Source organism: Lasioglossum baleicum, chromosome 17 (assembly GCF_051020765.1).
Source record: "Lasioglossum baleicum chromosome 17, iyLasBale1, whole genome shotgun sequence".
In the NCBI taxonomy this organism is placed as follows: Eukaryota; Metazoa; Arthropoda; class Insecta; order Hymenoptera; family Halictidae; genus Lasioglossum; species Lasioglossum baleicum.
The window spans coordinates 7,396,346-7,416,957 of NC_134945.1; the positions used below are offsets into that span (position 1 = coordinate 7,396,346).

Genomic DNA, 20,612 nt, shown 5'->3' on the forward strand with positions numbered 1-20,612 from the left:
ACAAAAAATGTCGACAGCAAGACTCGAACCAGCGACCTACTGATTACCAGTCTTTCTCGCAGCGTCCTTTTCTTGTTTAAAACAACATTTTTATTTATGGCCAACAATTACATTTTAGGGTTATACAAAATGTGTAAAAATACAAACGCTTTTTTTAAAATAAAATCTAGAGTCTTACAGCTAATGTGCTTTAAACAGACTTAGTGTATTGCACTAATTATAAGTATTATTGCGAGGTACGCTAGCCTTTTCGTCCTTTGGTACGTTATGGTTTTATGAGTATATTTATGCGCCCAAAACGGTATTTGATTTAATTTCTACTTCTTGCAATCGATGCAGACAATTTTTATTTTGCATAAAGATTGCATTTATGGCTTATGAAAATTTACAAAAATAGTTACTTACTAAATATTTCTTTTTCGAAAATATTGATTTTAGAGAAAAAAGTTTCAAACAAAAAATGAAGCTCATAAAAAGCTCTACAGAAAAGGTTACATACATTTTTTACGTAAACCTATTATTTTGGCTATTATGTCCCAAAATAACTCGGCGGGGGGTCAAATAAACACTGTCAAACATTTTTTAAAATTTATTTACTTCCGTAAATAATGGGGATTTTGAAAAATACTTCAGATAAAAGGTGTAGACCTCATCAAAATACACATTTTATGTTGTATTGATTTTTGTCATAAAGATAATACTTTCTGAGAAAAATGATAGGCAATTATTCACTTATAAGGAGCCACCCTCGATTTTGTTAGTGTGGCTAATATTTTCCTAGAAAAAGAAAACGGTGCTATCTAATTTTTCTGTTATGCACGAGATTTAATATTGACTTTGTTACTTGTTACTTTGTTCGTAGTTCAAAGGGTACAGCAAATAATTGGTCATTATGCAAATTGATAGTCATCAGAGGTAGATAAACAGCAGTATGCAATTACATACGTAAATACTTATGTTAATTTTCAGTTGCAACGCGACTTATTATATTATCAACTAATCACATGCCGACTAGACAATCTGTTCCATATCCTTCCACAAAATAATAACTCAAGTTCAATCTTCAATATGTTAAAACCGATTCCACGAAGAAAATAAACCAGTGCATGAATATGAAGTTATTTTTAATACTGCATCCTTGCCTTACTCCTTGACGTATTTTAACGTGACACACTTACCATAAAGATTCTGAACGAACCGTTTCCTTTATCTCGATCGACAATTTGTTAATAAAAAACATTAACATACGTTATTTTGAACAAAGTCTGACAAGTGTGAATCTTACGCCTTTCTTCTTAACTGAAATAAAATTTGATTCGTGTGCAATCGATATTTAAGCATTAAAATAAATGTAGCCACATGAAAAATATACATTTTCGTTAATAATTATTTAGGACAAGGGTTTCCTCTCAGATTTTGATCGTCTTGAAATATGTTATAGATTTCTACGTTTTGAACAAAACTATCGCAGCAAAAAACTATCGCTAATACAGTATTGAATTTTTCGTATTCCGGCACGTTCCGCGGTATACAAGTAGGACAATAACCAAGTCCACCTTGAATATGTCCGTTATTGGTAATAATATAGAAAAATGTTATGAACAAAATTTACACGGTACAGAGGGGGGCATATTGTGACATAAACATTTCCTGCCTGGGTGGAGGCATAGAGGAGATTTCAAGGTCACCTTGATATTTTGTAATGGAAACACCCACTTTCTGTATCGTGAATCAATAGACCATCGAATTCTGAGTAAAAATGTATTGATCTCCATATGTCCTAAATCTAACAATTAACGAGATATTATCGAAACAATTTGTTTTCCTCTTTGGATAATATTTCGTTAACTATTCGGATTAGGACATATGAAGGTCAACACTTTTGTACTCAGAATTTAATACTCTATCGATCTATGGTATAAAACATAGCACATTCCATTAAAAAAAATCAAGGTGACCTTGAAATCTCCTCTATACCTCCACCCACGCAGAAAATGTTTATGTCACAATATGGCCCCCTCTGTACCGTGCAAATTTTGTTCATAACATTTTTCTATATCGTTGCAAATAACGGATATATTCAAGGCGGACATAGTTATTCCACCACCCTGTATACAAAACTTACGATTTCAAGGTCACCTTGATTTTTTAAAATGGAAACACCTACTTTCTGTATCGTGAATCGATAGACTGTAAAACAACACTCTAAAACAATTAAGTAAACGTCTTAGTGCAACAGTAATGGTGTTTTAGAGTTTTTTAAATTCAAATATATCCTGGGCTACCAACGTTTCGACATACATGGGTTAGTACTTTTTCATAACGAACGGCCAGCTGCATCGTTTGATGTATTAAGAAATATCTCATTCCATTTAAAAAAATGAAGTTGACCTTGGAATGACCTTGAAAACATGATGAAAATTTATAAAGGGGTATGACTGCTGCATCAGCCCCTCCTTGACCAACTTTTTATTTTAAATATTTTTCTCTCTGGCATTTAGTTGTCGAGATATTCCACGTGGCCAGAATAATTACTCCACCCTATATAGGTTTGAATTATTCTTGTTAATACAATTAAAAGATTAATCTGAACAATGTGTTTTTGGAATTTTTGATTACCTTGGAAAATCTGAATTTCATGTTGAAACTCCGGAAAAATTATTTTTCTTTACCAAAACCGGTAAAATTAAGGGTATCAAAGAATACCGTCCAGACAGTGCACCTCCATTCGCCGTACTCGAGTGTCCCCCCCACCCCTGATAGGCAACATAGAACCGTTATGTTATTGCGAACGAAACGGCTGACATTTTCGTGGCCAGTTGCATCCAGTCCGGCTAACTAGTACGATCACGTGAACCTGGTAACTGACAGCGGAATATTCTGCGAGGCTGTGGATTTAATGACAGTTAATCGCTGCACACGAGTCAGTTGCACAGCGTTGTACAGTCGGGGACGCATCCAGCGGTGTCGAGCGTCTTGCATTGTCTCCGATGCAATTGTTTCCTCGTGCAATTCGTGTGCACCGCTCTTTATTAATCTACTAGTGCGACTGCATAGTGTGTGTTACTCTTCATTCCTACCAGCTTGTGTAAGTGGCAAAAATAGACAACCATTCTCGACGCTGTGATAAACTGACGATGATAGAGTTCTAATAAAAGTGTACAGAATAAGTAGGGAAATGGAAGGAACACAATTTTTAACTTTGGGACTTTGTTTGGACAATGACAGGGCAGGGGACACGAACAAGGACCCCTTTTTCGGTTTTTAGCTTATATCTCGGAAACTATGCGTCCTAGCGATAATACTGCTATATACAAAATTAAAGCTGATAAAATTTGCCACAAGATTGATTCCATTCAGTTTTTCGCTATCTCGCACAGTTTCCGAGATATCCGTGCTCAAAATTCGCTGATTTCGAAAAACAGAATTTTTACCTCACGTTTCTTGCCTTATTAATTCTTTCCTCGTGCAATTCGTGTGCACCGCTCTTTATTAATCTACTAGTGCGACTGCATAGTGTGTGTTACTCTTCATTCCTACCAGCTTGTGTAAGTGGCAAAAATAGACAACCATTCTCGACGCTGTGATAAACTGACGATGATAGAGTTCTAATAAAAGTGTACAGTATAAATAGTCAACGATAAGGTTGTAGAGGGAAATGGAAGGAACACAATTTTTAACTTTTGGACTTTGTTTGGACAATGACAGGGCAGGGGACACGAACAAGAACCCCTTTTTCGGTTTTTCGCTTATATCTCGGAAACTATGCGTCCTAGCGATAATACTGCTATATACAAAATTAAAGCTGATAAAATGTGCCACAAGATTGATTCCATTCAGTTTTTCGCTATCTCGCACAGTATCCGAGATATCCGTGCTCAAAATTCACTGATTTCGAAAAACAGAATTTTTACCTCACGTTTGCTGTGTTATTGGACTAGCTCTTTGTCCTATGAAAAAGTCATGATAAAGAAAGTTGTAGAGCATTAAATTTCCTTCAAGAATGTATTATAGTTTAGTATTTTATCTTCAACCGTTCAAAAGTTAGAGGAATTTTAATTTATGTGTAAATTCCGAGATTTTGCAGAATCATTTTTGAGAGGGTCTATTTTGATCGGGAACATCCAAATTGTCATCCAGGTACTGAATTTGTGGGAAATAAAACTAACTGAATAGCTGTTTCATTGAGGATATCGGAAAGACTAACGTGTCCACGCGAGATATCACCAAAAGTAAATTTTTTAAAATTATTAATTATTTTGAGGGGTAACGCTCACTGTACAATTACTTGAGTACAGAAAACTTGCACTATTTGAAGATGTCATCTCCAAATGTAATTTAGCAAAGCAGTAGCGCGCGCTTCTCAAGATTTTTCGAGAAAACTGCATTTGAAAATCGGTTCACACGTTCATAAGGAGTTCGAGTTATGAGGTTAACAAGAAGATGAGTAGCCAGGGGCGCAACGAGAAATACTAGTAATCGGTAGGTTGCTGGTTCGCGTCCCACTTTGTCGATATTTTTTTTTTTCTTGAAATTTTGATACCTGCCTCAATTTTAAGCCTTAAAATCGATTATTTACAAGTTATTTTTATTTTTTAAGTAGAAAATGCATGTTTTTTTATTTGTGGGCGTTGGGAAATATACATCGAACATAACACTAATACAGAATGTTATATTTACTTTATTATTGAAAATTCTCTCTCCGTATTAATTACATGCTAGTATGACACGAGCCAGGGTGATATTCATCGTAAAAACGTGGAAAACAATAATTTTTGCGGCATCTAGCACACACTCCAGCAACAATATTAATATTAATAAGCAATAATGTAGTACCAAATGCAGCATTCGTACAAAAGCACCCTTTTTCGAGGACGTCTACCGGAAAACATGCTTCATTCACATTTATAAATATCTCTATAGTATCACAGAGCATCTGGTATCTCTAGCATCTAATTAATGATTAATGATTCTAATTAATAAAGAGTTCTTACTAAATATTTTCGAAAATATTGATTTTAGAGAAAAAAGTTTCAAACAAAAAATGAAGCTCATAAAAAGTTCTACAAAATAAGTTACATACATTTTTTACGTAAACCTATTACTTTGGCTGTTGTGACCCCAAATAACTCGGTGTGGGTCAAATTAACTCTGTTAAACATTTTCTTATTTACTGCCGTAAATAATGGGAATTTTGAAAAATACTTCAAATAAAAGTTGTAGACCTCATCGAAATACACATTTTATGTATTATTGATTTTTGGCATAAAGACAATAGTTTTTGAGAAAAATGATAGGTAATTATTCACTTATACGGAGCCACCCTCGATTTCAATGATCGCATGATTTATCCATTACGATTTAGTTTAAATTCTGTATGACACGGCTATATACCTATAGGCTATACAGAGAGAGAATTTTGAATGATATACAATAGTTTTATATACATTTATATATTATATATACATTATATATATATATACATTATTTTATATACAACACCCACAAACAAAAAAACATGCATTCTCTACTTGAAGAATAAAAATAACTGTTAAATAATAGAATTTAAGGCTTAAAATTCAGGCAGGTTTCAATTTCAAGAAAAAAAAATATATATATACCAAGCGGGACTCGAACCAACAACCTACCGATTACTAGTATTTCTCGCAACGCCCTCTGCTACCTATTTATTTTTTTTTTTTGTCACAATAAACAATATGTAGTTACTAGAAATACATGAAACATTAACGCACGAAAGTTTGACGCATTTGCTAAATCAGGAGACTAAACTAAAGGCTCGTAGGAACGGGATCGCGCGGTTTGACATTGTCCCTTTTATTGCACTCATAAATGCAGGTGTGTCCGGCTTAGGCGAAGAGGTTTACTTATTCTATTGTATTGTTCGCAGTCTACAGAAAGACCTGGGTGGGAAAACGGTACATTTGGTCGATGATTTTATGTTCAGTCGGAGTTTTATTAGAGTGTCGTTCCGTTAATGGTTTTATTTTTATTTGTGTGCTTGACCCTCCCCCCACCCCACCCCCCGGAGACATCTAAATCAGTGTTCTGAGATTGTCTTATTGTAAGTGTACTCCTAGATATCGGACAACCTTTCTCTGTGGGATTGTTATGTCCGTGTCTCTGTTGTCTTGCATGAAAAATTTAAATAATCAAAAAAGAAATAACTAAAAATATTTATTTTGGAATTTAACGCGTGCATTTGAATTATTTCCTCGGGTCCCGATTATCCACCGGGCCTTATAGTTTATCCGGGCTGTTGGTCTCCCGCGATCAAACCGGTTAATCTAGGTACTACTGTATCTCGAAAGAGAAAGTATAATAGAAAGTAGGTATAACCGAAAAGAAAAAAAGTCGTAGGATAACACAACTATTTCAAGTAACTGAACATTTTTTCTCTTGTTCGTAAATTTTATCATTGAGAAATTTATATCCATCGCTCATAACGGTTATCGATGAGGGAATTTATATCGACAGTTCATAACCAAAAGAAGAACCATCCAAAGAAGAAAGAAAATTGTTTCGATGATATCTCGTAAACTATTAGGTTCAGGACATATGAAGGTCAACACTATTATACTCGGAATTTGATACTCTATCGATCTATGGTATAAAAAATACGACATTTTATTTAAAAAACTTGATTTGACTTTGAAATCCCCCATCCCCACCATTCTAGTCCTAAAAAAAATTAGATTATATGATTGCACCCTTCATACCGAACAATTTTTGCCTCATGTTTTTTGCCTTATATGACCAGCTAACTCTTCAGCACAATTAATGAACTTTGAGCGCGGATATCTCGGAAACTATGCGTCCTAGCAATGAGACCATTCTATACAAAATTAAAGCTGACAAAATGTGCTATAAGATTAATACCATTCAGTTTTTCACTATCTCGCATAGTTTTCGAGATATCCGCGCTCAAAGTTCACTATTTTTATTATTCGACTATCTAACTCTTCAGCACAATTAGTGAACTTTGAGCGCGGATATCTCGAAAACTATGCGAGATAGCGAAAAACTTAATCAAATCAATCTTGTGGCACATTTTGTCAGCTTTAATTTTGTATGGAATGGTTTTATCGCTAGGACGCATAGTTTCCGAGATATCAGCACTCAAAGTTCACTAATTGTGAAAAAGAACTCTTCATCTCAATTAGTGAACTTTGAGCGCGGATATCTCGAAAACTATGCGAGATAGCAAAAAACTGAATTCAATCTATTTTGTGGCACATTTTGTGAGCTTTAAGTTTGTATAGAACGGTTTTATCGCTAGGACGCATAGTCTTCGAGATATCCGTGCTCAAAGTTCACGAATTGTGAAAAAGAAATTTTTGTCCCACTTGACTACCTTGAGCAAAATTAGTGAACTTTGGACGCGGATATCTCGGAAACAATGTGAGATAGCGAAAAACTGAATCGAATCAATCTTGTGGCACATTTTGTCAGCTTTTATTTTATATGGAATGGTCTTATCGCTAGGACGCATACTTTCCGAGATATCCGCGCTCAAAGTGCACTATTTTTATTATTTGACTAGCTAACTCTTCAGCACAATTAGTGAACTTTGACCGCGGATATCTCGGAAACTATGCGAGATAGCGAAAAACTGTATGCAATCAATCTTATGGCACATTTTGTCACCTTTAATTTTGTATAGAATGGTCTTATCGCTAGGACGCATAGTTTCCGAGATATAAGGGGAAAACCGAAAAGGGGGACCTTCTACATGCATGTGAAGTTGAAATTGAAAAATTGATGTTGGAACTGACAAAATTGAAGTTGAAATTGAAAAATTGATGTTAAAATTTTAAACTTTTTTCGTATCTTCATTGCGTCACAAGATATTTCCGTTATCAGATAAACGAAACACCCTGTGTACTAATGTTTTAAATGCATAAAATCCATACTCCAACAATGGTTCGTTGTACGTTTAATAAACACTTGAGAATTCGGTGGGGGCTCATTACTGTTATCGTTGTTTATCACGTTATCTACTTATAACGTGTATGACACTCGAGGAATCGTCGAGCTAATTAGTCGTTTCTCGAAAATGTTGCAGTGCCACTGTGAACCATGAAGGAGGGAGCACACATCGACGATGGTAAGCGAGGATTTTTTTATAGTTTTCGAAGCGTTGTTTCTCTATTGTTTATCGTGTTTATTGTTTTGTGACAGTTCAACCACCCTCGGTGGAGGAACATTTCAAATTGCTCATGGAGGATAGATCCACCATCGATCCGGAGTATGTCGAGGTCACACCGAAAGATCTGCCGCACTGGTTCGACGAGAGGCTGTTCAAGATGTAAATAAAATGAAAATGTTCAACCAAGTTTGTGGAAAATATTGAGGATTTGTATAAGAAAGAAGATAACACAGTGTATAGACAAAAGTGAAGTCAATGGCTTCGTGCTGTAGTGTTGCGATCAGAGTTCAGTCAGTTCAAGGAGGTTGTATCTCTGAAACCAGGAGGAGCTTTATAATTAAACTGCGAACGCTTATGCAATTTTTAATCTTGTTGACAAAGTTTAAGAAAGTGGAATCATGTACAATGTGTTATTTTCAATGGTAGCTGTCTTTTTGTGGATCTGAAGTAATTAAAAATCGTATTAAACTCTGAGGAATTATATTTCCTAGCAATTTTGAAAGCTTTTGAAGCATAATTTTATAATTTAGCATAAATTCCAAAGCCAGCAGAAGCTTAATCATTAAACTGTGGACGTTTATGCAATTTTTAATTTTTGTTGACAAACTTTAAGAAAGTGGAATCGTGTAAAATGTTATTTTCAAGTGGTAGCTGTCTTTTTGTGGATCTGAAGTAATTAAAAATCGCATTAAACTCTGAGGAAATGACGAAAATGAGGAAATGATGAAAAAATTGCAATTTTTCAAGATTTTTGGCCTTTTTACCACTTTTGATCGATTACAACTCGTAAACCAATTAACCAATTTCAATGAAATTTTCAGAGCATATATGTATAATTTATACGAGATGACCAAACAAATCTTTTAAATTTTCGTTATTGGCCCAGCTAAAAAAGTAGTAGAAATCAATTTTTACTATTTTCTTTCGCAATTCCGACCAAATGCATTTTTTCAAAATATTTTTTAGACGTCATTTACTAAACTAATTCTTCTAACCTTACAGAGAAATTGAAGTCGTTTGGTTAATTCATAAAAAAGTTATTCTGATTTAAAACGTGTTGAATCAGTTATGCTCGTTACTGCGTACACTGAGAAAAAAATCCTGTCGAAACAAAAAAAATATATGTTGATTCAATACGATGTACTATTGAATAATGCCAATATCATATGAACTTATTTTAATATTTAATACTATTGAATTTCAATAGTAAAACTCATTTCCGCCAATCATATAAGCGAATAGCTTGACATCAATGTTTTCAAAAAAAAATAAGATATGGCCTCAAACCAATTCCAGTATAAATCAATACATTTCTCAAATTTTTTTAACATCATATCTGATCGAAGGAAAAAGAGAAATATTACGAATAATAATGTACGGTATTGAATCGAATAATATTTTCAATCATTTCATGATAGAGACAATTCAAATACATCACGATTTGTGCTTCTAAATTTCATACTATTGAAAAGAATACATTGATATTCATCGAAGTAAAAACAACACGCGTGTTATTGAAGTAACTACTTTTTTTTCTCAGTGTACTATATCACACGTTTTTACAATGCTCCCGTGTACGCAAGCGACTGATTACATTTTTTTTTGTTAATTCAGAGGTCAAGACTATTATATCAACAACTTGCTGGCCTTCGCAGTCGCGCACTCGTCGGGCCTAATGTCGATATTATGTGTTCCTGATATAATTGAGGTAACTGTGACAACATATCGACATTGATGTGATTGCCAGTAGTATATTATACAAACACGTGAATATGTTTAATCATGCAGGTGATGCAGTACACGAAGAAGAGTGAAACCGTCCTCCTATCCTTTAAACGATACGCCGAAACGTTGCTGCTCATGCTTGACCTCTACAAATGCGATATGCTAAAACCGGATTCGACGTGAGTTTTTTTGTTACACGTTTCTTATTGATATGATATCAAACACGACAGAATTTCGATCAAGTTCAAGGATTATTTTCCGCTGTTCAAGGTGGTTCAAAGCGATGAACACGATACGATATAGGCACTCAATGGTGAGCAAAAGGCGCATGAAGGAAGGACTAAATGCCATCTACCAAAAGGACATGGTGATCACGCAGTTCGGATTCATTGGGTTCGTATTGGTAACTCCTCATCGTGTGGGACTAGCGCACAGCACCCTGGAAGAGAAGACAGGCTACAATCACTTCTGGCGAGTGACGGGCCATCTTCTGGGTATATCAGACCGGTAATTATCCCGAACTACTATAGAAATCGATTTGGATACGATCAGCAGATTTTCCAGGATGAACATGGCCCGCAAATCCGTGGCAGAGACAACGGAGCTGTGTAGGAGAATCGGGGAGGACATACTTTTGAAGCACATGAAGAATCCCACGCCGGAATTCAAGGCACTGGCTGGGACCGCGATTGAAGGCTTGTCGTACGTTGATTGCAACTTGTGCAAGGACGCCTTCTTCGAGCTGACGTACTCTTTGGTTGGCGCGAAATGTGAGCTTTAATTTTTAAGATCAAGATACAACGATTAGGGAGAATATAGTGCACGTTTCGATATTTGACAAATATAAAGCTCTGTGGAACTTGAAACTTTCTTTGAACAAATATTACGTTTAGAGGAGGAAGCTCACATGACCTTGACCTTGACCTTGACATATGTTGTTGAGGGAAAAGTTGTTCAGTAAATTGATCTTGACAATTATATTTCAAGGCCAAGGTTCTGGGTCCCTTTTAGTCAACATTTACCATTTTTTGACCGAGTTTTTTGAGGTTACGTACCAATTAGTGTAAAGTAAATAGTGCGTTCAGTAGGACAAGGTTGATGCTTTAAACTTCAAAGCACCAAACTTATTTTTACACCCACCCAGATAGCACACGACGTCTTAAAGACGTCCATTTTACGTCTATTTTAGACGTCTTTGAGACCATAACCAGTGTGGTTTTTATATACCCATAATATAGCAGTATTTATCGTATCATTTGTTCGAGATAGAGTTTTTGCTTCAATTTCAAATTCAATTCCAAAATCAATTTCAACTTCAATTTGAAATCTTGTATTTGAATATCAACTGCAATTTCAACTTCAATTTTTCAATTCCAACTTTTGAATTTGAACATCAACTTCAACTTCGACTCTTCAATTTCAACATTCCAATTTCAATTTTTCAATTCCAACTTGAATTTCAACTTCAACTTATTCAATTTCAACTCTTGTATTTGAATATCAACTTCGATTTTAACTTCAACTCCCATTTCAACTTCAATTTTTAATCCCAACTTGAATTTGAACATCAACTTCAACTTCGACTCTTCAATTTCAATTTCAACTCCAATTTCAATTTTTATTGTAATTGTAATTATTATTATTTGTATTGTGGTTTTAATTGCGATTGTTATTTTTATCACTATTTTTATGTCAATTCCAGATGCGTTCTTTTAATAAAGCTATTTATTGATTTAACTTTAAAGTTAAAGAAATCTATTTTTACTCTTCCCTTCTCTTATTTTAATTAACATGTGTGCACCCCTTTAAGTCTTCTCAAGGACGTTTTAAAGTCCTCCCGGATGTCCTACGATCGTCTCGTGAACGTCTTTTGGACGTCAAACAGACGTCTTTAAGACGTACCGTTTTGTAACACAAAACGTTCAGGAGACGTTTGGAAGTCTGAGTCTCCAACTTCAAACGTCTGAAAGCCGTCTTTAATACGTCTTTGTGCTATCTGGGCTCTAGCTGCTATATTTTGCAAACTTTTTTGTTCATAACTTTTTAATAAAACACAATAGCGACGGTTAAAACCTCTTGGGGGTTGCTTAGAGAAGTGATCTTGACAATATATGGCAATAATGTAACATAATATTTACCGATGATTTTTCTTTGTAGATCCGGAGCCGCTTGGCTGGTACGCGACTATCAATTACAAACAACGCGAGTGGATACTGTATCTGTGCAGTAAGTAAACGATTTAGAAGAGGAAAATGCATTATTGCAATCCCAATCTGCATTTGCCTCAAAGAGCAACAAGTTGCGTGTCTATATTCTAATTAAGTCTACTTCGGATTGCAGGTGCCCCCTACATCGGCATAGTGGTGAGAACAGCGTTCAACTACTTCTCATGGGGACTTTATTGGTTGCTCAATAACTATCCAATACTAGCGTGGCTGAAATTTGGGAAAGAGCAGTCGAAATTCTGTGTCTATGCAAAAATAAAGTGATTTCATCGATTCGGATTTCGTTATAGATTAGTCGTCCAACTGCTAACTATATTGTAATTATAATAAATAATGAATAAATATAGTTTTTTATTTTATACGTGTAATTATATACGAGGACCATTTCGAAAAGATTTTTTTTTAAATCCTCAGGGTGTTACCTACGGTCGGTACTAATGGAATCGCGAGGAGAGAAGTCTGTTAGTCATTCCGACCGCTAGAGAGCGCTGCGTGTCGCAACTGACTAATTAAATATCCCTGAAGAAGATTCTAATCAATTTCTCATTAATTAACTGAACTGCTAACTGACATCGAAGATTCTGGTCTGTCAATTTGATTAATGTTTAAGTTAATCCATCTGATGCATTTCTTCCTAACACCAATAGCAGCAGAGTTATTCAGGTGGCCTGTTTCTGTGGCGCCTCACCCTGTATGTATACATATGTATAAACATGCTTATTATTTATTGTGTTTTCTTGCGCAGTTCCTACCTAATACGGTTTACCTGCTCCTTACTTTTTATTGCGTGTTAATTCGCCTACAGATGTGGTATTTATGTATTGCACACTATTCGTTTTGTACTTTAAGGGGGCCGTCTCCTAGCAGATGACGGTCGCGCGTGAACACTCACACACCGCTAGAGTACACTCACACACCGCTAGACCACGTATACGTACGCGAGAATTGCTAGGATCAGGGAAATGCGTTCTGATTTCTCGATAATGCAAAGACGGGGGTTTTTATTAGTCAAAATCGCTAGATAAAAGATCAATCTAGCGCGCTGTTTGCTTCAAAAGTCGTTCTTTTACGTTTCCGAGCAATGATTTTGCAATATTCGGCTGTATGTTGCCCGTCGCATGTTGCCCGTTAGATGGCGCTGCAGTCACGCCGGCGTACTAGCCTCTCCGACGGGCAACATGCAGCCGAATATTGCAAAATCATTTCTCGGCAACGTAAAAGAACGACTTTTGAAGCAAACAGCGCGCTAGATTGATCTTTTATCTAGCGATTTTGACTAATAAAAACCCCCGTCTTTGCATTATCGAGAAATCAGAACGCATTTCCCTGATCCTAGCAATTCTCGCGTACGTATACGTGGTCTAGCGGTGTGTGAGTGTACTCTAGCGGTGTGTGAGTGTTCACGCGCGACCGTCATCTGCTAGGAGACGGCCCCCTTAAGTCTTTGGTATGAACTAGTTATAGGTCTGGTGCTATTTAAAACTGTGGTGCCAAAGGTGATTCGGAACGCACCTTAACCCTCATTTATTAATCAAAACTGTAGGTTCCGTCGCTTAATAACCATAGCAGTTGAAAAAGCGACGTAAAACTATCAAACAAAAAAGGTTAAAGGTTTCGTACATTTTTTGCTGTCAGTAGGTTGCTATGAAAAGGTCTAACATCGAGATTAGTAAGTGAGATCGTACTGATCAGGAGCGCGCAGCACGCTGACATTGACGGTAACGTTTTGTTTTCGAACAACTACTTAGGTTAGGACGCATCAATATTTTGAAGAATTGAACATTTTGCTTATAGAAAATTCTACATGTTTAACGAATTTTCTCAAGGTTAAAAAACGTTCTTACCATAACCTCCCTATCTTTCCTATATGCTGCAAAGTTTCAGCTTTAATTTTAAAAAAATTTCATTGCTCTACCTCATTTCCATCGAAAGTTCTTTGATTTTGTCTCCGATTTGGACGAAAGGTCCCACTGTGCGGCGCGCCAACAGTCTATTGGCCGACTGTGGCAACTCGCGTCTAGGTCGCGCTCTGATTGGTCCGTGTTTTTCGTTAATAACTCCTAAACAAAGCCGCGGATAATATTTTTGCAAAGGAAAATGTCGCTTGAAATGGTCTCGGAAACCACCCCCTTTCGGGATTTTCACGAATTTTGCGACACCCATAGTATTGAATATTTAATTTCTCATACAACATTATTCGAGTAAGTATAATACCGAACAATTGTTGTGAACCAACTTTTTTCGTAACTTCAGTACGTCACAAGATATTTCCGTTATGAGATAAATGAATCACACTGTACACTTATTTTTTAAATGCATAAAATTCATAGTCTAACAATGGTTCGTTGTACGTTTACTAAACACTTGGGAATTTGGTGGGGGCTCATTAGTGTTACCGTTTGTCTGACGCGTACCGGCCGCGAGCGGGAGACCGCGGTAAAGGATCGCTTGCCCAGAGAGTGATTCGAAGTCGAAACTCCGATCATAAGAACACGCTCACGTGTTTGGCGTTTTTCAATATCAGCTGTACTAAACACGGCACCATGAGGGGCATCCTTCGAACTCGCCCGCTACCGTTCTCGGTTCCTTTTCCAAAACAGCGTCAACTGTCGAACTGTCGTCCAATGTCAGCAATTAAAACGTTTATTTCAAATTCCCCACTCCGTCCTAGTTCCGAACAACCAGCCTGCCCACCAGTGGCGCACCCAGGATGTAATCTTGGAGGGGGGGGGGGGGGCCGAGTTGAACCCAGCCCTAGGTTTTGCGTGATGACCTTTTTTTTAAGCCAAAATATCTATCATCGGTACCCAGGGCTATTCCGCGAGTCCGCGATTTTGGAAGCTGAACATTTTTTCTTGGTGGGAGACTTGGCCTCCTGGCTCCCCCCTGGGTGCGCCACTGCTGCCCACTATAAATAGCAGCGCAAATTCGCAGGGGTCCGTCTTTTGTATCCGCTAGTATACTAATATACAACGTCGTCTTTCGCCGCGAGCAAAGTTAAACCGTTCGATCTTTGAGCGTAACAATCCTCGGCGTCCGAAGCTGTAAGGCATCAAAAGCCCCGCGGAGTATTTTGTAACATATTGTAACATATTGTCTACTTATAATGTGTATGACACTCGAGGAATCGTCGAGCTAATTAGTCGTTTCTCGCAAATGTTGCAGTGCCACTGTGAACCATGAAAGTGGAAGCACACATCGACGATGGTAAGCGAGGCTTTTTTTTGTAGTTATCGAAGCGTCGTTTCTCTATTGTTTATCGTGTTTATTGTTTTGTGACAGTTCAACCACCCACGGTGGAGGAACATTTCAAATTGATCCTGGAGGATAGATCCACCACCGACCCGGACTACGTCGAGGTCACACCGAAAGATCTGCCGCACTGGTTCGACGAGAGACTGTTCAAGATGTAAATAGAATGAAAATGTTCAACCAAGTTTCTGGAAAATATTGAGAATTTGTATAAGAAAGAAGATAACACAGTGTATGGACAAAAGTGAAGTCAATGGCTTCGTGCTGTAGTGTTGCGATCAGAGTTCAGTCAGTTCAAGGAGGTTGTATCTCTGAAACCAGAAGGAGCTTCATAATTAAACTGCGGACGTTTATGCAATTTTTAATCGTTGTTGAGAAAGTTTAAGAAAGTGGAATCGTGTAAAATGAGTTATTTTCAATGGTAGTTGTTTTCTGTGGATCTGAAGTAATTAAAAATCGTATTAAACTCTGAGGAATTATATTTCCTAGCAATATTGAAAGCTTTTGAAGCACAATTTTATAATTTAGCATAAATTCCAAAACCAGCAGGAGCTTAATAATTAAACTGCAGATGTTTATGCAATTTTTAATTTTTGTTGACAAACTTTTAGGAAAGTGGTAGCATATGTAAAATGAGTTATTTTCAATGGTAGTTGTTTTCTGTGGATCTGAAGTAATTAAAAATCGTATTAAACTCTGAGGAATTATATTTCCTAGCAATATTGAAAGCTTTTGAAGCACAATTTTATAATTTAGCATAAATTCCAAAACCAGCAGGAGCTTAATAATTAAACTGCAGATGTTTATGCAATTTTTAATTTTTGTTAACAAACTTTTAAGAAAGTGGTATCATGTAAAATGTGTTATTTTCAATGGTAGTTGTTTTCTGTGGATCTGAAGTAATTAAAAATCGTATTAAACTCTGAGGAATTATATTTCCTAGCAATTTTGAAAGCTTTTGAAGCACAATTTTATAATTTAGCATAAATTCCAAAACCAGCAGGAGCTTAATAATTAAACTGCAGATGTTTATGCAATTTTTAATTTTTGTTGACAAACTTTTAGGAAAGTGGTAGCATATGTAAAATGAGTTATTTTCAATGGTAGTTGTTTTCTGTGGATCTGAAGTAATTAAAAATCGTATTAAACTCTGAGGAATTATATTTCCTAGCAATATTGAAAGCTTTTGAAGCACAATTTTATAATTTAGCATAAATTCCAAAACCAGCAGGAGCTTAATAATTAAACTGCAGATGTTTATGCAATTTTTAATTTTTGTTAACAAACTTTTAAGAAAGTGGTATCATGTAAAATGTGTTATTTTCAATGGTAGTTGTTTTCTGTGGATCTGAAGTAATTAAAAATCGTATTAAACTCTGAGGAATTTTATTTCCCAGCGATTTTGAAAATTTTTGGATCATAATTTTATAATTTAGCATAAACGTGTCAATTTTTCAATTTCAATTTGTTAATTTTAAATCTCCAATTTCATTTTCAATGTTTTCAACGCATTCAAACATTTTCAACGAAATTTTTCAATTTCAATTCAATTTTCAACTCTTCAATTTACACTAGCAAGGAGACACTAACGTCTTATGTTAGTACGACAGTAATGGTGTTTTAGAGTTATTTAAATTGAAATATTTCCTGAACTACTAACTTTTCGACATACATGGGTTAGTACTTTTTTACAACGAATGTCCAATTGCATCGATTGATGTATTAAAAAATACCTTATTCCATTTAAAAAAATGAAGTTGACCTTCATATGTCCTTTACGCGTCCACCTGTAAAAAAAATAAATACGCTACATGATGTACTCCTTCAGACCATGCAACTTCTGTATACAAAGCTTCTTCGTGCAACGTATACTTTGGAAGTTATTATAGGTGTGGAAGTTACGTGGACCACCCTGTACTACCCAAGTAGCCACGTACGTCCCTAAAACGTACGGTTCACGTCCAAACGTCCTACGTCCATTCTGCGTACGTTTTAGGGACGTACGTGGCTACTTGTGGCTACTTGGGTATATCACACCTTTTTACAATGCTCTCGTTTACACAAGCGACTGATTACATTTTTTCTTTTTTTGTTAATTCAGAGGTCAAGAGTATTATCTCAACAATTTGCTGGCCTTCGCAGTCGCGAACTCGTCTGGCCTAATGTCGATATTATGCGTTCCTGATATAATTGAGGTAAATGTGACAACATATCGACATTGATGTGATTAGTATATTGTGAGTAGTAGATTCTACGGACACGTGAATATTTTTAATCATGCAGGTGATGCAGTACACGAAGAGGACTAAAACTGTCCTCCTATCCTTTAAACGATACGCCGAAACGTTGCTGCTCATGCTCGACCTCTACAAATGCGATATGCTAAAACCGGGTTCGACGTGAGTTTTTGTTACACGTTTCTTATTGATATGATATCAAACACGACAGAATTTCGATCAAGTTCAAGGATTATTTTCCGCTGTTCAAGGTGGTTCAAAGCGATGAACACGATACGATATAGGCACTCAATGGTGAGCAAAAGGCGCATGAAGGAAGGATTAAATGCGATCTACCAAAAGGACATGTCGATCACGCAGTTCGGATTCATTGGGTTCGTATTGGTAACTCCTCATCGCGTGGGACTAGCGCACAGCACCCTGAAAGAGAAGACAGGCTACAATCACTTCTGGCGAGTGACGGGCCATCTTCTGGGTATATCAGACCGGTAATTATGCCGAACTCCTATAGAAATCGGTTTGGATACGATCACCAGACTTTCCAGGATGAACATTGCCCGCAAATCCGTGGAGGAGACAACGGAACTGTGTAGGAGAATCGGGGAGGACATACTTTTGAAGCACTTGAAGAATCCCTCGCCGAAATACATAGGACAGGCTGGGAACGCGATTCAAGGCTTGTCGTACGTCGATTACAATTTGTGCAAGGACGCCTTCTTCGAGCTGACGTACTCTTTGGTTGGCGCGAAATGTGAGCTTTAATTTTTAAGATCAAGATACAACGATTAGGGAGAATATAGTGCACGTTTCGATATTTGACAAATATAAAGCTCTGTGGAACTTGAAACTTTCTTTGAACAAATGTTACGTTTAGACGAGGAAGCTCACATGACCTTGACCTTGACCTTGACCTTGACATATGTTGTTGAGGGAAAAGTTGTTCAGTAAATTGATCTTGACAATTATATTTCAAGGCCAAGGTTCTGGGTCCCTTTTTGTCAACATTTACCATTTTTTGACCGAGTTTTTTGAGGTTACGTACCAATTAGTGTAAAGTAAATAGTGCGTTCAGTAGGACAAGGTTGATGCTTTAAATTTCAAAACACCAAAGCACCAAACTTATTTTTACACCCACCCAGATAGCACACGACGTCTTAAAGACGTCCATTTTACGTCTATTTTAGACGTCTTTGAGACCATAACCAGTGTGGTTTTTATATACCCATAATATAGCAGTATTTATCGTATCATTTGTTCGCGATAGTGTTTTTGCTTCAATTTCAAATTCAATTCCAAAATCAATTTCAACTTCAATTTGAAATCTTGTATTTGAATATCAACTTCAATTTTAACTTCAGCTCCAATTTCAACTTCAATTTCAATTTTTCAATTCCAACTTGAATTTCAACTTCAACTTATTCAATTTCAACTCTTGTATTTGAATATTAACTTCGATTTTACCTTCAACTCCAATTTTTCAATTCCAACTTGAATTTGAACATCAACTTCAACATCGACTCTTCAATTTCAACATCAATTTCAACTTTTCAATTCCAACTTGAATTTCAACTTCAACTTATTCAATTTCAACTCTTGTATTTGAATATCAACTTCGATTTTAACTTCAACTCCCATTTCAACTTCAACTTATTCAATTTCAACTCTTGTATTTGAATATCAACTTCGATTTTAACTTCAACTCCCATTTCAACTTCAATTTTTAATCCCAACTTGAATTTGAACATCAACTTCAACTTCGACTCTCCAATTTCAATTTCAACTCCAATTTCAATTTTTATTGTAATTGTAATTATTATTATTTGTATTGTGGTTTTAATTGCGATTGTTATTTTTATCACTATTTTTATGTCAATTCCACATGCGTTCTTTTAATAAAGCTATTTATTGATTTAACTTTAAAGTTAAAGAAATCTATTTTTACTCTTGCCTTCTCTTATTTTAATTAACATGTGTGCACCCCTTTAAGTCTTCTCAAGGACGTTTTAAAGTCCTCCCGGATGTCCTACGATCGTCTCGTGAACGTCTTTTGGACGTCAAACAGACGTCTTTAAGACGTACCGTTTTGTAACACAAAACGTTCAGGAGACGTTTGGAAGTCTGAGTCTCCAACTTCAAACGTCTGAAAGCCGTCTTTAATACGTCTTTGTGCTATCTGGGCTCTAGCTGCTATATTTTGCAAACTTTTTTGTGCATAACTTTTTAATAAAACACAATAGCGACGGTTAAAACCTCTTGGGGGTTGCTTAGAGAAGTGATCTTGACAATATATGGCAATAATGTAACATAATATTTACCGATGATTTTTCTTTGTAGATCCGGAGCCGCTTGGCTGGTACGCGACTATCAATTACAAACAACGCGAGTGGATACTGTATCTGTGCAGTAAGTAAACGATTTAGAAGAGGAAAATGCATTATTGCAATCCCAATCTGCATTTGCCTCAAAGAGCAACAAGTTGCGCGTCTACATTCTAATTAAGTCTACTTTGGATTGCAGGTGCCCCCTATATCGGTATAGTGGTGAGAACAGCATTCAACTACGTGTCATGGGGACTTTATTGGTTGGTAAATAACTATCCAATACTGCCGTGGCTGAAATTTGGGAAAAAACAGTCGAAATTCTGTGTCTATGCGAAAATAAATTGATTTCATCGATTCGAATTTCGTTATAGATTAGTCGATAGAGTAGTCGCTAACTACATTGTAATTAGTATGAATAATGAATAAATATAGACATTTTATACTTGTAATTACGAGGGCCTTTCCGAAAAGATTTTCAAAAAAATCCTCAGTGAATTACCTACGGTCGGTACCAATGGAATCGCGAGGTGAGAAGTCTGTTAGTCATTCCGACCGCTAGAGAGCGCTGCGTGTCGCAACTGATTAATTAAATATCCCGAAAGAAGATTCTAATTAATTTCTCATTAATTAATATCGTCAAACTGACGTCGACGATTCTGGTCTGTCAATTTGATTAATGCTGAGA

The 20,612-nt window shown here is 36.2% G+C and overlaps 2 protein-coding genes across 6 annotated transcripts; both read left to right on the forward strand.

Annotated features, from left to right (window-relative positions):
- Nucleotides 1–3,106: 3,106 nt before the first annotated feature.
- Nucleotides 3,107–12,476, forward strand: LOC143217514 (uncharacterized). Its single transcript, XM_076441894.1, has 9 exons — nt 3,107–3,548; nt 8,084–8,125; nt 8,200–8,326; nt 9,782–9,875; nt 9,956–10,071; nt 10,163–10,399; nt 10,457–10,662; nt 12,050–12,118; nt 12,233–12,476. Exons 2-9 carry the CDS (start codon nt 8,098–8,100, stop codon nt 12,379–12,381), a joined length of 1,026 nt encoding a protein of 341 aa, XP_076298009.1. The 5' UTR covers nt 3,107–3,548; nt 8,084–8,097; the 3' UTR covers nt 12,382–12,476.
- Nucleotides 12,477–12,612: 136 nt separating this feature from the next.
- On the forward strand, nt 12,613–20,377 carry LOC143217515 (uncharacterized). Of its 5 annotated transcripts, none has more exons than XM_076441899.1 (9): nt 12,613–12,808; nt 15,283–15,324; nt 15,400–15,526; nt 17,471–17,564; nt 17,653–17,768; nt 17,858–18,094; nt 18,152–18,357; nt 19,941–20,009; nt 20,124–20,377. In XM_076441899.1, exons 2-9 carry the CDS (start codon nt 15,297–15,299, stop codon nt 20,270–20,272), a joined length of 1,026 nt encoding a protein of 341 aa, XP_076298014.1. In that variant the 5' UTR covers nt 12,613–12,808; nt 15,283–15,296; the 3' UTR covers nt 20,273–20,377. The 5 variants fall into 5 exon arrangements, with proteins under 5 accessions (XP_076298014.1, XP_076298015.1, XP_076298012.1 ...); XM_076441900.1 differs by lacking the exon at nt 12,613–12,808 and adding an exon at nt 13,663–13,835; XM_076441898.1 differs by lacking the exon at nt 12,613–12,808 and adding an exon at nt 15,050–15,202.
- The last annotated feature ends 235 nt before the right edge of the window (nt 20,378–20,612 follow it).